Source organism: Marmota flaviventris, chromosome 10 (genome assembly GCF_047511675.1).
Source record: "Marmota flaviventris isolate mMarFla1 chromosome 10, mMarFla1.hap1, whole genome shotgun sequence".
Lineage (NCBI taxonomy): Eukaryota > Metazoa > Chordata > Mammalia > Rodentia > Sciuridae > Marmota > Marmota flaviventris.
In genome coordinates this window covers 20,470,945-20,486,613 of record NC_092507.1, presented here as the reverse complement: position 1 = coordinate 20,486,613, position 15,669 = coordinate 20,470,945, and the positions used below count along the sequence as shown (strand labels likewise).

Below are 15,669 nucleotides of genomic sequence, written 5' to 3'. Positions count from 1 at the left end.
AGTATCTGTGGGGAGGGGTATTTTCTCTCATGAAATCTTTACAATTATGTGAGGACTAAGTGATCTCTAAATAGTCCCACACTATTCAATTCTAAATTCTATAATAAGGAAATAGCTTGGGCTAAGGATGTAGCCCAGAGGCAGGGTGCTTCCCTAGCATGTATGAGGTCCTGGGTTCAATCCTCAATACTAAAAAGGGGAGGGGGGAGTTATGCGACTAAATTTTTTTACCCTCCAAAAGCTTGGCTTTGAATATCCAACTGTGGTTTTCTTAACTTTGCAAATGCAAGGCAGAAGTGGGACTAGATCTACTTCAGAGGAGGGACTGCATTCTACTCATCTTTATATACACATACCCCGACCCTCCAGAAAATGGTGGAATACATGGTGAAACAAAAAGGTGGATCCAACAAAAATAGTGAAGACAAGAGTTCTCTCCTTATTAATTATCTTTAAAAAGTAGAGCACTCCTGGGGCTGGGGTTATGGCTCAGCAGTAGAGCGTTTGCCTAGCATGTGTGAGGCACTGGGTCCGATCCTGAGCACCACATAAAAATAAATAAATAAAATAAAGTTAAAAAAAAAAGTAGAGCACTCCTTTGAAACCCTAAAGGTATATCAAAATACCAAGTTATTAATCATCTATCAAAATATTAAATACCCTAGAGAGCTATGGGAATTTTATATAATATGGGGAAATAATCAGCTGTTTTCTGTGTATTAACAGAGAACATTTTTCATCTAGACTTTTCTGATTACGTTTGTTGAGAAGACCTGATTTTGTAAGGTGGGGTTCGGGGAAGTACATTTGGAGACTTTATAGGGATCATCTGCTAGCTAAGCACCAGAATTAATCTAAGCCTTCATTAACTATTTCTACTTTCCTGAATATTTTCAAATATTTTCCAAAAAGTTTCCAGCAAGACGCAGTACTAGATACCCTAAAACTCAAATCACAAGGACAACGGTGTCTTAGTTTATAGGAATCCAGAGAAAAATGTTTTGTATGCTACCCTCAGTAACCACTACCAATCAGGGATTTTTTAAAAAAGTGACTCCTTGATCCATAGATATTACAACTAAGATCTACATCCTTCAATAAACTTAAAGCACAAAAAGAATAAAATGTTTACAAATAAATTCTTACTCAGTTGTACTTAAAACATTAAAAAATAAAGCAAGGGCTGGGGATATAGCTCAGTTGGTAGAGTGCTTGCCTCACGTGGCCTTGTGCATGCACAAGGCCCTGAGTTTCACAATCCCCAGCACCACACACACACACACACACACACAAGATACATTTTGGAATTATTTTGGGGAGTAAGGGCAAGTGACTGGAGATTGAAAGCAGGAGTGTTCTAACACTGAGATACATCTCCAGCCTTTTTATTTTTTATTTTGAGACGGGGGCTTACAAAGTTGCTAAGGGCCTACTTAAGTGGCTAAGGCTGGCCTTGAACTTGTGATCCTTATGTCTCAGTCTCCTGAGTCACTGGGATTACAGGTGTATACCACGGTGCCTGGCCTTTTTTGGAAATATTTTTTATCAAAATGAGTTCAATCTAAAAGATTTTTCTGGACAACCCTATTAATGAGAAAATTCCTTTTCCGAGCATTTTAGTCAATGATTTATTATAGATCAACATATTATAACATGTTGGATGAAATTGGGTATCTCCAATGAACTGCAACATAATCCTAGAAAACCAGATGACTAGACCAAATGTAAAGCCAAGTCCTTTAGTTTTATGTAAGCAGTTTTGTTATTTTTAAAACTAGGCCTCAATTTCTCCTATCACTGACCTCTCACTTTTAAAGTTATGTCCTCAATAAAACATTCAAGAGGATAATGCAAATCAATTTATTGTACATTACAGCTAATGTCAACACTAATCTAAATTGAATACTCCTTATGTGCTTTTTAGCACATATCAGCAGAATCTGAATCTCCAAATGAACCTTAATCCAAATCAAAGTCTACTCATATTGAAAGCAACTACCATTACAAAATTTCTCTTCATTCAATAAAATCTAATGCTGTATAGTATATTAAAAACAGACAAACAGGGCTGGGATTGTAACTCAGTGGTAGAGTGCTCACCTCGCATGTGGAGGGCATTGGGTTCAATTTTTAGCACCACATAAAAATAAAATAAAGGTACTGTGTCCATTTACAATTAAAAAAAATTTAAAAACAAACAAAGGAACAAAAAAAAAAAACAACCTCAGCTGGGTTTGGTGGTACACAAATGTAATCTTAGCTACCCAGGAGGCTGAGGCAGGAGGATCACAATTTTGAGACCACCCTAGACAACTTAGAAAGACCCTGTCTCAAAAAAGTAAAAAAAAGTGCCTTTGGATTCAATCCCTAAAACTGGGGGGTTGGGGGATCAATGGGGAAAAAAAATACATTACTTACACTAAAACAAAAAACAAAATATTACTTATACCAAATGAGAAAATGATAGCCAATAGCCTATTGGGTGATTATGACAATGAAGGCATCTCAGTGTTTTACTCTGAAAATTAGGCTTACATTCTATTTCTATATAGCCACAATAAAAATTACCTAACTTCTGAAAAAGAACCACTGGACTACAATAGTAAAGCTCTAAACTAAGTTGAAAATATCAAAGATATAATCTTCCATTTCACATACCAGTGACAGAATGTGCAGTGGTTAAGAGCACAGGCTCCGAATTAAGACTGCCTATGTTTGATTCCTGGTTCCACCACTTCCTAGCTGAGTGATCCTGAGCAAAAGGGAACTTGCCTCTGTGTCTGCTTCCTCACCTAAGAAATGGGAATAACAAGAGAACCTTCACATGGTTGTTGTGAGGATGAAATGAGATAATATGAGGCTAAGTATAGAACAATGTCTGGCATATAAAAGCTCAATCAAGGATAGCTATTTTTATCAAACTCAAGACCAAAAAAAATGTACTCAGCAATGATAAAATCAATTAAGTACACACTGAACACAAACTACTGATCCACTGCTGTGTCAGGCACTAGAGCTAAAGAGAAATGTATAATGCATGATCTAACTCACAAAACTAATAGTGATTGCTCCAGTTGCAGAAACAAGGTCAAAAATTGAAGAAGACAGGGCTGGGGTTGTGGCTCAGTGATAGGGCGCTTGCCTAGCATGCGTGAGGCACTGGGTTCAATCCTCAATACTACATAAAAATAAAATAAATGAATTGTGTTCACCTACAACTAAAAAATAAATGTTAAAAAAATGAAGAAGACAGAATATAAGTAAATGCTAAACTATAAAAGAAAATTGCTTGCAGATTCACAGAAAAAAAAAAACAACCTAAATTGGTAGTTAACATTTCTTAAGCACTTACTACATGGTGGCACTGTTTTTTGTTTTTTTAATCTTTATTTTATGTGGTGCTGAGGATCGAACCCAGGGCCTCATATGTGTGAGGCAAGTGCTCTCCCACTGAGCTAAAACCCCAGCCCATAGGCACTTTTTTAATGCTTTACATAATTCTCTCATTTGGTCCTCAAAAACTGTATGAAGTAGGTATTATCAACTCCAGTTTATAGATGAGAAACCTGAATAAAAGAAGTGAATCAACGTGTTTATACAGCTAGTAAGAAGCATATGACCAACCCAAGTCCAAGGCAGTATGACCCTGGGCTTACCTAACTACTATAGTGGGGAGGGGGGACTCAAAAAAAATTAACAGTATAGGGCTGGGGTTATAGCTCAGCAGTAGAGCACTCACCTGGCATGGGGGAGGCTCTGGGTTCGATCCTCAGCACCACATAAAAATAAGTAAATAAAATAAAGGCATTGTGTCCAACTACAACTAAAAAATAAATACTTTAAAAAAATTAACAGTATAAAGAAAGAGGGGCTCATTTACAGATATGCCGATGATCTTTCTGACCTCACTTTATCTTTGAAAAGCAAAGGGAGGCTTAGTTATAAGGAGCAGGATTTAAGTACAACTCAAAGGATTTATATCATTAAATGGTCAGCAACACAGGGAGAACAAAGATATTAAAGAAAGGAGGAATGAAATGAGCAAAAACTTGGAGGAAAAAAAACTCAGGGGCTGTGGCTCAGAGTAGAGTGCTCGCCTAGAGCGAGCGTGGAGCTGGGTTCAATCCTCAGCACTACATAAAATAAATAAATGAATAAAATAAAGACATTGTGACCAACTACAACTAAAAATATATTTTTTTAAAAATTCAGGATGTTAAGAAAAATAGACTGCTTGTAGCATAGAGTGAAGAGGAGTAGAAAATATGGCTGATTTGGGTTGAGACCACAGAGAATGAAAACAAGATGGAATGTCAAGATCTAAGAAGTAGATAACAGAGAGCCACCAAGGTTCTTGAGGAAGTGAGGAGTACCATGAAGAGAAGATTTTAGACATGCTGATAATAGCATCACCAGAATGAATCAGAACGGGCTGAGACTACAATCAGACACACCAAATATGCTTCTGGAGTACAAATATTGACAATATGAAGACTTAAGAAGGCCATGAAATAAAAAGGGAGAAATAATATGAAAATAACTTTGAAAGAACCTACAGAATTTCATGAACATTTAAAAGTTCAACTATTTATCAGTAAACAAAATAGAACAATAAATTAGAAATGCTGTCTGATTTCTAATTTATTTGAGGCTACTGGGGTTTTTTTCCCCCCTCATATCTGCCTCAGCAACACCTGCCCTTCATTCCACAATTAGCAGTCAAGTATTCTTCCTCTGTACCCCACACATACTGATAACAACTGTTTGTACCAGGCAGCCAACCTTAGCTGTACCTGTAACAACCCACGCAGTAGGCTGCCCTATGTCAGGACAATGCGCTCAACAATTCCAAACCCACACAAGTGTGGTTGAACAGTTTGGAAAAAACAGCTATTCTCTCAAATTTTCAATGGGTACAGGTCCTTGCAGGGCTGATGGGTATGTGTCTGCATACTTACATTTTTCATGAATTATGCTGCCCATGTCTGGGAGGTTTGAAACATAGGCACCAGCCTTTCTGGGCATACCCAATGTCATCCAATTAATTTAAATTCCCAGTCCCTCACCAAATAATCCCAAGGGAAGAATTTCGACTTTGAGTCGAAAGTATCCCTAGGGTACTTGGGATATGATAGGTACCACATAGTACAAGGGAAAAGAGGCAAGAAGAGTTCTGAAATAGTAGAAAAACCTCATTAATTCAAATCAATTGAATATAAGTTTTAAGCTTCAAGACCCTATGATCTGATCCCTGGCTACCTCTCTGGCCAATTTCCTATTTCACTCTCCTCTCTATCTGTAGTCCAGCCATACTAGCTTCCTTGCTATTCTTTGAACATACTGAAGCCTTTACCCTTGTCGTCCACCTGGAACGCCTTTCCCTACTACTCACAAAGCTCCTTTCCTCATTTCATTGGGATATCTACTAAGTAATGTACCATCTCCTGAGGGAGACCTTCCTTGACCAACTTACCTAAAATAGCATACCCATCCTTCCTCTCCCTTCATTCTCTATTCTACCCTGCTTTATTTTTCTTCATAGCACTTACTATTACTTGATACAATTTATATGTGTAAGAGTATATATGTGTGTGTATACATATATCTACACACATGATATCAGGGCAGTGAATTTATCACTTGTTCATTGCTCTATCCCCAAGACACAGCAGGGGCTTAGAGAAGATTTGTTGCTTCCAGCTACTCAGGAGACTTAAGGAAGAGGGTCACAAATTTTAGGCCAGCCTGAGCAACTTAGTGAGACCCTGTCTGAAGATGTAGCTCAGTGGAAGAGATATATATATATATAAAATACTAAATATAGTTAAAATATTATATATTATATGTTGTATATTGAATGAGTGAATATCATATACTTGGGAATGTAATAAGTACTAGAAATATAAAGTTGAATAAGTCATGTCCCTGACTCAAAAGAGAGAACAATCTAGCAGAGGAGAGGGGCGTATCACAAGAAAATACAGCACCCCAACTTCAGGTATTCCCCTACAGAGTGTCCTCTGGAGAACTGAAAAGCGTGATAACTGCTATAGAACTGTAATACTCTTTAGAAATTATAAAAAGGTATATTGTTAGCAGGGCTCATGCCTGTGATCCCAGCATCTCAGGAGGCTGAGGCAGGAGGATCACAAGTTCCAGGCCAGGCTCAGCAACTTAGGGAAGCCCTGATGAAACCTTGTGTCAATTTAAAAAATTAAGTATGGGGAAGTAGCTCAGTGGTAAAAAAAACAAAACAAAACAAAAACCCCTTGATTCAACTCCCAATAACAAACAAACAAAAAAAAAAGGTAAACTGCTAGTCACCGGAGACTAACATGGTTTCAAATTAAGGTAGTGTCTTAATTTGAATTTCAACTAAATTTGAATTGTTAGTTGTGAAATTATTTAACCCTCTCAATTTGTTTCCTAATCCATAATACCTAAATAATGTTGGTAACTGTTTCACAGAATTGTTATAAAATTAAGTAAGATACTACCCAAAAAGCACCTTTCATATTGCCTAGCAAATAGAATGTACTTAAAAGCTATTTAATATTATCAATGGTTGATCAATAATCCCCTGAGCCCATAGCCAAATCAAAGCTAAATCTTACCCATTTTATAACCAAGGAAACCTCTCCTATCTTTTCCTTCCTTTTCATTTTCATTGTCCCTAATTGATATCCCTGATTTCAGTCTCTCTCACTTCCAATTCAGTTTACACATTCCTAAAGAATTAAATCCAAGTCCCTACTGTCCTTTTTGTTTGTGCCCCAACTTACCTTTCCAATCTACTTTCCACTTCTTTCTGGAGTTCATCACTCTAGCCAAATTACTCTGCTTTTCTATATATACCTTATGCTTTCCTACTGCCATGTCTGTTCATGTTATTGATTCCTGAAATATTATTCTTCTCTTTACCTTCAAAGATTTAAATTCTTTCTACCATTGTCCCAGACCTGGTTCAAAAGGTCTCTCTCTCTCTCTCTCTCTCTCTCTCTCTCTCTCCCCTGAATACCTACATGTTATTGTTATTTAAAACCTTTCTATAGCATCCTTATTTTGATTGTTAATGTTCTCAACAGATTCCCATAGCTTGATACTCAAAAACTACAGAATATTACACAAATAGACATTAAAAAAAAGATTTAGTCCAACAAAAAAATTTCAGCCTTGAACCAGAATTTTCTGAGCTAACCTGTATTACAGCTCCTTCACAAAAAGAAATTGGAACACAAAGTACTATACCTTCTAACCAGCAGTCATTTTTTTTAAGTTTCTGGACTTAACAGGCCACACATTCTTTCCATTTCCAAATCATCCAGTTCAATCCCTTCCCATCAGAAACTTTCCACCTCTCAAATTCTACAACATACATGTAAATCTAAAATCAAAGTCGTAGATCATTCTTTAAAATATAGAAAATAATTGTAATTGAGGACCAACTAGTTCTATTAACAGAGTACAACCAAGATCAAAAAGCACAATAATAAACAAGGTTGATGATCATCATTCATTCCAAGTAAAGTTTCTGTGGCAGACCTCCTCTTTTTAAAGCTCTGAGATAATTTTCAAACACAAGAAACAGCCTATATATGACTCTTATGCTACAGTCTCACTCAAGATCTTAATGGTGAGGAGAGTATTTTTAAATAAGCGATGACATTCTTAATTCCATCAACAACCAAACCATTTCTTACTTGCTGTGTGGTTGTGGCTACCCTGAGCTTCTGTGTGTATCAAATTTGTTCAAAAGAGTAGATCTGCAGGGTTACTCTTTTCATCTGTTTGAAACCCAAATACACAAATTCTTTATGACAAAAGACAAAATAACATAAATTGAAAGAAATGTTTCCAGTGAATTCTCTTTATTAAAATAGAAGTCACCCACCACCCAACTACCAGTAATTGTGTCTGACTTCCAAATTCATTACAGGAAAGACTGTATATTGTCACCCAAACACATGCACTCTCCACTTCCCTTAATTGAAAGTTGCTGATTTCTGAGGAGCCAGTGGCTCATCCTAAAGCTTCAATCAGTAAACAATCCCTGATTCAAACAGGCCAAAGAGGAAAGCGAGGTGGGCGGGGGGGGGGGGGGGGGGGGGAATGACAGGAAAAACTTGGCTGACCACTGCGCCAAGTCAAGGCACTCATTGCCCTCGCGGTGACACACACCCCACTTCCAACCTCAGGCTGTTAGGTCTGTTGTGTTGATTCCAACACTGGGAGGGTAGAACTCCTGAAAAGAAACTAGAGCTTCATCTTGGGCTAGGGATCCTCGGGGGACCCGGGCCAGATAGACGCCGGGATGACAGTCCGCCGCCCCCAGAGGGGAAGCTCGAGACCATCTCAGATGTGGCCTTAGTCGTGGTCCCAGCCGGGCTCCGCGTCGCGGCAACCTCACCCAGGCCTGTCCCCAGGACGCCCCCCGCCCCCAGCTGGGTCCCTGGCTCACTGGCTTGACTGATCCGCTGGATGTTGCCGCTGCATGTCTGGATGATGCTGTTGAAGTCCCGGAGCTGGGGCCCCGAGGGCCCCGGGTTTCGGTACATGTCTAAGGGACCGTAGGACATGACGAGGAACTGAAACCAGCTCGCCTTGCACCGCGTTCCTACCGGAAGCAGCCACCAGAAGGTACCCGCAGTCTGAGAGGGAAACCGGGAAGAGAAAGGGCGGGGAAGGGGCTGAGGCTGCGTGCGCACTAGCCCCGCCCACACGCAGCGCGCACGCGTCCGCTCCGCCCCTCTTCGCAGTGCGCAAGCGCTGCTGGAACCACCGCTAGAAGGTGGCATAGACGCTAGAGTGCTCTAGGCGTGGCGATGTGGGGCGGAACGATGACATCAGATAGTCGGGGCTCCGATTGGAGGAGCTTGTGTGGCTGTGTTATTTCTCGCCTGGGCGTAGTGTGACTGGAGGCATAAAATTGTACCAGATGATCTCAGCCCTTACATCCTATTCTGTTCTATTCTGAGAATTCAGGCCCAAATATGGGAGAATTAAACAACTTCGAGACAGATCCGTAACCAAACCGTAACCCGAAATTTTCCTCATTTTACTTTCATCCTTTACGACTTTGGTAGTATTTGCAAAGCACTTTTATGGTTCTCAAACCACTTTCATTTCTCCTGTCCTTCCCTCTTCTAATCTAAACAATAAAATAATAATTATATTTGTTGAGCACGTACTGTGTGTGAAAACTCACTGCGATTCACTTGTTGATAAGCACTTTCATAGCAAGGGACAATGTTCTGTCTGTATTTATCTTTAAAATAGATAATGGACAGTCGGTTTTTAAAATGTTGCCGTAAAGTAACTCCAAAAACTAAACATTATTTTCTTTTACAGGTGAAAAAATTAAAACCAGAGAGGTTAATCGCTTTATTGAAGTTTGACTCTAAAACCCAAACAAACATTAAACTGACTTGTCATCTCATTAGTTCCCTAAAACTCATTCCCTTATTTCCAAATCCATTCTCTATCTAAATTTCTTCCAAATAGCCTGTTCATCTGTATCCAAAGCAAGGATTTCTTGAAGAATTGGACTCCTAAAATTTAAAAATCATTCCCTTAATTTGGAGTGTAAAAGCACAATGTTTCCATAGAAGACTGCATTTTGTGAGCGTATGGTAAAAGGAAAAACACGGATAGGATTTTGCTTTGGGAGTATCCAGATGATGAGAAGTGAAGGGGAACTGGCGGTTTCCTGTGTTCTCCACCCAACCGCACTGGAGCCTGCTTTGTAATCTCTGAAAAATGCTTGGAGGAAGCAGCTTGCTTGTGTGGGAGGGGCCCAAAATGTGTGAATGAGCCCATGTTCAGCCTTACAGCTTTTTTTCCTTGGAGTGCATTTTTTTTTCCTCCACAGAGAGGGACAGATGACATTTGGGGCTCTTGTTGTGTTATTAAAACCCTACTAATTCTATAGAGTCCATAGTTTTGTTTTTTTTCAAATCCTATAGAAAATCATGTAAATTGTACTTTTTTTCCCTGTAAAATAATCTTGAGATTTTTAAAATTTACATATGACACTTCTTTTATGTGTGTGCTGGTGATTGAACTTAGGACCTCATGCATGCTAAGCAAGCACTATGCCACTGAGCTACAAATGAAGTTCAGTAAATGTATTTTTCTCCTGAGAATTGAAGATATAATTGTTGTTTTCTTTCTCCATATTAAAAAAAAAAAAAGGTGATTTCACATCTCTCATAGCAGTAAATCTATGCTTTGCAAATGTGGATTTCAAAAAAATATTTATTAAATAAATACATTAATAATATGAATAATTTGACCATTTCTAGTAGTACCAGATGGTGTGAACATATTTTGTATACATTATCAGAAGTTCCCAAGATAAAGTTCATCTGATAAAGACCACCTGTTGCCTGACAAAGTTAAGTTTATTAACTTACTGCTATAAACTGCACACTAGAGGAATCATGGGGGCATGTCACCAAACACAGGAAGAAGGAGAATTATTTTAGGATTTGGAGGAAAGATGGACTGGAGGTAAAATTTAAAAGTAGGAGAATTTTTTTGTTTGTCGGTTTCGGTCTTTGCAATCCTGGGGGTCAAACCTGGGGCCTTAGGCATTCTAGGCAAGCACTATACCTCTGAGCTACATCCCAAGGCCACAAGCAGTATTTTGGCAGCCTCAAAGCACACCAGGCTATGTGTAAAAGGATTATCATCAGGCCTGAGCTAACAACAGGACTCAGGATCCTGTTTCCTTGGAAACTAAACATGAAGATAAATGTGGAACGTTGTATTTGAAAGCCTCTCATCTGAAGTTCTGAACCTGGGTTAGAAATTGAGTCTACTACCAGGCACAGTAGACCTGTAATCCCAGGGATTTAGGAGGCTGAGGCAGAAGGATCACAAGTTTGAAACCAGTCTCAGCAACTCTGAGAGATTGTAAGCTATTTAAAGAGAACCTGTCTCAAAATAAAAAATGGGGGGATGGGGATAGGGATGTATCTCAGTGGTTAAGCACCACTGGGTTCGATCCTCAGTACCAAAAAAAAAAAAAAAAAAAAAAATTGAGGCTGCCTCTCTGCATCAAAGTAACCTCAGATTCTTCTAGTAAGAATAGAATATTCTGTTTTGTTTGTTTCTTTGGTTTTCGGTGTTATTTTTGTTTGTGTGTGTATATGTGTGTGTGTATGTTTACCAAGGATTAAAACCAGGGGCTCTGAACCACCAGGTCACATCCCCAGCCCCTTTTTATTTTTTATTTTGAGACAAGGTCTTGCAGAGTTGCTTAGGGCTTAGCTAAATTACTAAGGCTGGCTTTGAGCAATCCTCCTGCCTCAGCCTCCGGAGCCAATTCTATTACAGCGTGCACTACTGCACTGACCCAGTATTCCGTTTTTACTAATATATCAAAGAGCAATTTTTTCTGAAAATCTAAAATTTTAGAGAATAAGATCCTTCAGCACTAAGTCCTTTTGTCAATTAACAAAAATAGCTTTCCCGGGTTGAGGCTGTAGCTCAGTGGTAAAGTGTTTGTCTCCCATTTGTGAGGCACTGGGTTCAATCCTCAGCCCCACATAAAAATAAATAAAGATAATGTGTGTTCATCTATAACTAAATAAATATTTTTTAAAAAATAGCCTTCCCAGGTTTGCCCTCATCAAGGTGAGATTAGCTCCTTGGTACAGATAAGGAAACTAGAGATTATGGGTACTTGTCCAATGTCACACAGCTGTTAAGAGGCAGAGTCCAGCAGGCAAGGTGGCACACGTCTGTAATCCCAGAGGCATGGGAGGCTGAGACAGAAGGATCACAGGTTCAAAAGGGTCCCAGCAACTGCTAGGTGCTAAGCAACTCAGTGAGACCCTGTCTCTAAATAAAATACAAAATAGGGCTAGGGATATGATTCAGTGGTCGAGTGCCCCTGAGTTCAATCCCTGGTACAAAAAAAAAAAAAAAAAAAAAAAGAGGCAGAATCCATATTCGTCTGTACCCTGTGGTCCTAAACTATATATTCAATAGATTTGCATACACATGTTCCAAAACCCAGGAATAGTTTATAGCAGCATCTTTAGGACTAAGCAGTATTTATCAATGCTTAATTTTTATTAAATTATAGCTGATATGCAACAGAATATAGATATGAAGTGTTTAGTTCAATGAATTTTGGCACCTGTGTACACTCATGTTAAGTACCAGTCAAATTAAGATAGAGAACATTTTCATCACCACCCAGAAAATGTCTTCAATTGATGCTCCTTTCCAATCAATTATCCTCATCTCCAGACATTACTTTCTGATATTTTCTATCACTACCAATTAGTTTTGCCTATTCTTGGGTTTTGTACCTTCTGTAGTTTGTAGTGTTTGTCCTATTTCAATTAATAGAATGTTCTTGAGATTTATACATAATGTTATATGTATCAAGTTTGGTGTTTTTTTATTGATGATAAAAATCTTAGCATGTAAGTGTGCTACAGTTTAATTATCTATCCTTTCATTAATGGACATTTGGATTGCTTTCAGTTTGTGGCTATTATGAAAGAGTCCATAGAAACATTTATTTTTACTAAGTCCAAGCTGGAAACAACTAGAATATCCATCAACAGTAGGATGAATAAATTGTAGTATTAGAGTATAAAAATAAATGCCCTAGTGCAGGTAAACAACCTGAGTGAACTTTCCCAAACAACATTTAGCTAAAGAAGGCAAAGTATAATCTGTCTCATTCCATTTTTTTTATTAGTCTCAAAACTGGAAAAATGGAGCTGTTATTTAAAAACCAGAATAATACAGCCTGGCCTGGTAGCACACACCTGTAATTCCAGCTACTCCAGAAGTAGAGGCAGGAGAATCACAAGTTCAAGGCCAACCTCTGCAGCTTAGCAAAAATCTCAAAACTTGGGAAAAAATAAAGAAGATAAATAAATAATAAGAAGGGCTGAGGATGTAGCTTAGTGGTAAAGCATCCTTGAGTTTAATCCCTAACACAAGGAAAAAGTCAGGAAAAATACAGTTTTGAGGAAGAAGAGAGAGCGACTAGGAATGGGTACATAGGATGAACCTATAGGATATATCTTTTTTAATATTTATTTTTTAGTTTTAGGTGAACACAATATCTTTATTTTACATTTATGTGGTTCTGAGGATTGAACCCCGTGTTTTATGCATGCTAGGCGAGCACTCTACCACTGAGCCACAATCCCAGCCCCTCTTTTTCTTTTTTCTTTTCTTTTTTTGAGACTATTTTCTTTGAGAGCTGGGGTTGTGATTCAGTGATGGAGCACTTGCCTAGCACATGTGAGGCACTGGGTTAGATTCTCAGCACCACATATAAATAAATAAAATAAAGGTCCATCAACAACTAAAAAATTTTTTTAAAGAATATTTTATTTTTCTACATTTATCTTGTTCATTTATTTATGTGGTGTGGGGGAGCAAACCCAGTGTTTCACATGTGCTAGGCAAGTTCTCTACTACTGAGCTGCAACCTCAGCCCAGGGTAATATTTCTTATTCAGGGTAGTGATTATACTGGTGTGCTTACTTTGTGAAAATTCATCAAGTCCTATATTTGTGATGTGTGCCCCCTTCTGTATGTGTGCTATACTTCAGTAAAAAATTTCATATTTTAAAGATGAAGTGTCATTATCACCAATATGGTAAGCTTCTTGGAGAATGGTAGGGAAGGGTCAATGAAGAAATTAATTTAGATTGCAAATAAGACTGCACAGAAATTAGTACTTATTGTACAATGCTTATAGTATGCAAAAAGGTCCAGTCACTTGGGAAAGCAGGTTGACAGTCTCTTTTTAAGCTCAATATACATTTACCAGACAACCCAGCAATCCCACTCCTAGTTATTTACCCAGGAAGAATGAAAACATGTGTCTCCAAAAAACCTGTATGCAAATGTTGAAGGTAGATTTACTCATAATAACGCAAAACTAGAAACAGATTGAGTGTCCATCAGCTGCTGAATAAACAAGTTGTGGTACATTTGCATGGTGAAAACTATTCAACTATAAAAAGAAACTATTAAAACATGCAATAAATTACTGAGGCATGCAACAATATGAACTACAAGCATATAACTAAGTGAATGAAGTCAGACACAAAAGGCTACATACGGTATGATTCCATATACATGACATCCTGGGAAAGGAAAAGCTATAGGAATAGAAATTAGACTGACAGTTGCCAGGGACTGGAGTGAGAAGAAAATTGATTACCAAGGGGCACAAGGGAACAATTGGGGATGGCAGAATGTTCTATATTTTGATTGTGGTGATGATTATACAATCATCAAAAACTCAATTATCTGTTCCTAAAATGGATACATTTTATATCCCAGGTTTGGTTTGGTTTTGTGGTGCTTGGATTGAACCCAGGGCCTCAGCATGGTTATGCAAGTGCTCTACCACTAAGCCACATACCCAACCCCAGTATGCCGGTTTACATTAATAAACTTAAAAAAAAAAATAGCACTCTAGGAATCAGTACAATAAAGTGACATGCATGAGATGGGTAATATGGAGTTGTAAAAGAGGCATAAAACTTGTGTTGTGTGAATGTTCTGGTGGCCTAAAAGCAATCTTGGAATAAAATGACCTCGTAAAGCAAAAAAACAAATGAACACACATTCATTCTAATTTATCCCTCTATCACCTCCCATCTCAAGAAACAGAAAATGTTGCTTCTATAGAAATCACGGATAACAATAGTTTACAAAATCAAGTGCCTACTATGTGCCAAGCATTATCCTAAAAGCCTCTGCATGTGTTTAATCCTTAAAACAACCCTAAGTGTAAATGGGGACAGGATTTCAATGCTGGGCAATCTGATTTTAGGGCACATGCAATCTCACTTTTCAAGCATGGTTGATACTGCATTGCAGAGAGATTCCCATTCATTGTGGGCAGAGTAATCACTATTCCAATAATTGCTACGGAATGTGAATTACTTTCCTCAAAAAGGTAATTTCATTGCTGCTTCAAAATCCAGGTGTTCGGGCTGGATGTAGCTCAGTTGGTAGAGTGTTTGCCTTGCATGCACAAGGCCCTAGGTTCAATCCCCAGCACCACCAAAAAAAAAAAAAAAAAAAAAAATCAAAGGTCAATGTGGCAGCCCAGCCACAAAGATGCCTATCAATGATTCTTGCCTCCTTGAATGAACACACCTGGGTGATCCCTTCCCACATTGAATAGTATTAGTAATTTTACCTCTAAAACCAATAAAATTTTTGCAGAAATGATAGAAGGTGATGTCTGAAGATAGGACATAAAAGACATTACAGCTTCTGTCTTGCTTTCTTGGATCTGATTTTGTTCCAAAAGCTACTCCCTGGGATGCAGATTGTTTTTGATAAAAGGGTAACAATAGCTTCCATCCCACTACTACTTTGTTACCCTGACATCAAGAGAAAGGATCTTTGTGTCCTCTCCTTAAGTCTAGGTGGGCTTCTCACTGCTTCAACCAACAGAGTATGGTGGAAGTCAGGTTATGTGATCCTTGAGGACAGGTCAGATGTAATGCAGCTTCAACTTTGTTCACTGGGACCCTTATGCTTGGGCGTGTACTTCTTGGCAACACCTAAGAGGTCTGATTACCTTGGTGGGAAAGGCTAAACTATATGGAGAGGTCACATAAGTGCTCTCTAGTCAGCACTAGACTTTCACTCATCCCAAGCACTAAACTG

At 38.4% G+C, this 15,669-nt stretch overlaps 1 protein-coding gene and 1 non-coding gene across 6 annotated transcripts in view; one reads left to right on the top strand and one right to left on the bottom strand.

The window, feature by feature from the left end:
- The window catches only part of Ppp1r8 (protein phosphatase 1 regulatory subunit 8), a 63,493-nt gene extending 54,809 nt beyond the window's left edge, over window positions 1-8,684 (bottom strand). For 4 of the 5 annotated variants that reach the window (XM_027937092.2, XM_027937094.2, XM_071617525.1 and 1 more), the window contains exon 1: window positions 8,459-8,684. In XM_027937092.2, coding sequence (XP_027792893.1) covers window positions 8,459-8,576 — 118 coding nt within the window. In that variant the 5' untranslated portion in view covers window positions 8,577-8,684. The remainder of the gene's footprint in view (window positions 1-8,458) is intronic. The other variant, XM_071617522.1, reaches the window with a different exon arrangement.
- Window positions 8,685-14,982: 6,298 nt separating this feature from the next.
- Trnaa-ugc (transfer RNA alanine (anticodon UGC)) lies at window positions 14,983-15,057 on the top strand. The gene has a single exon. It is a non-coding gene; the product is annotated as a tRNA-Ala (tRNA).
- The last annotated feature ends 612 nt before the right edge of the window (window positions 15,058-15,669 follow it).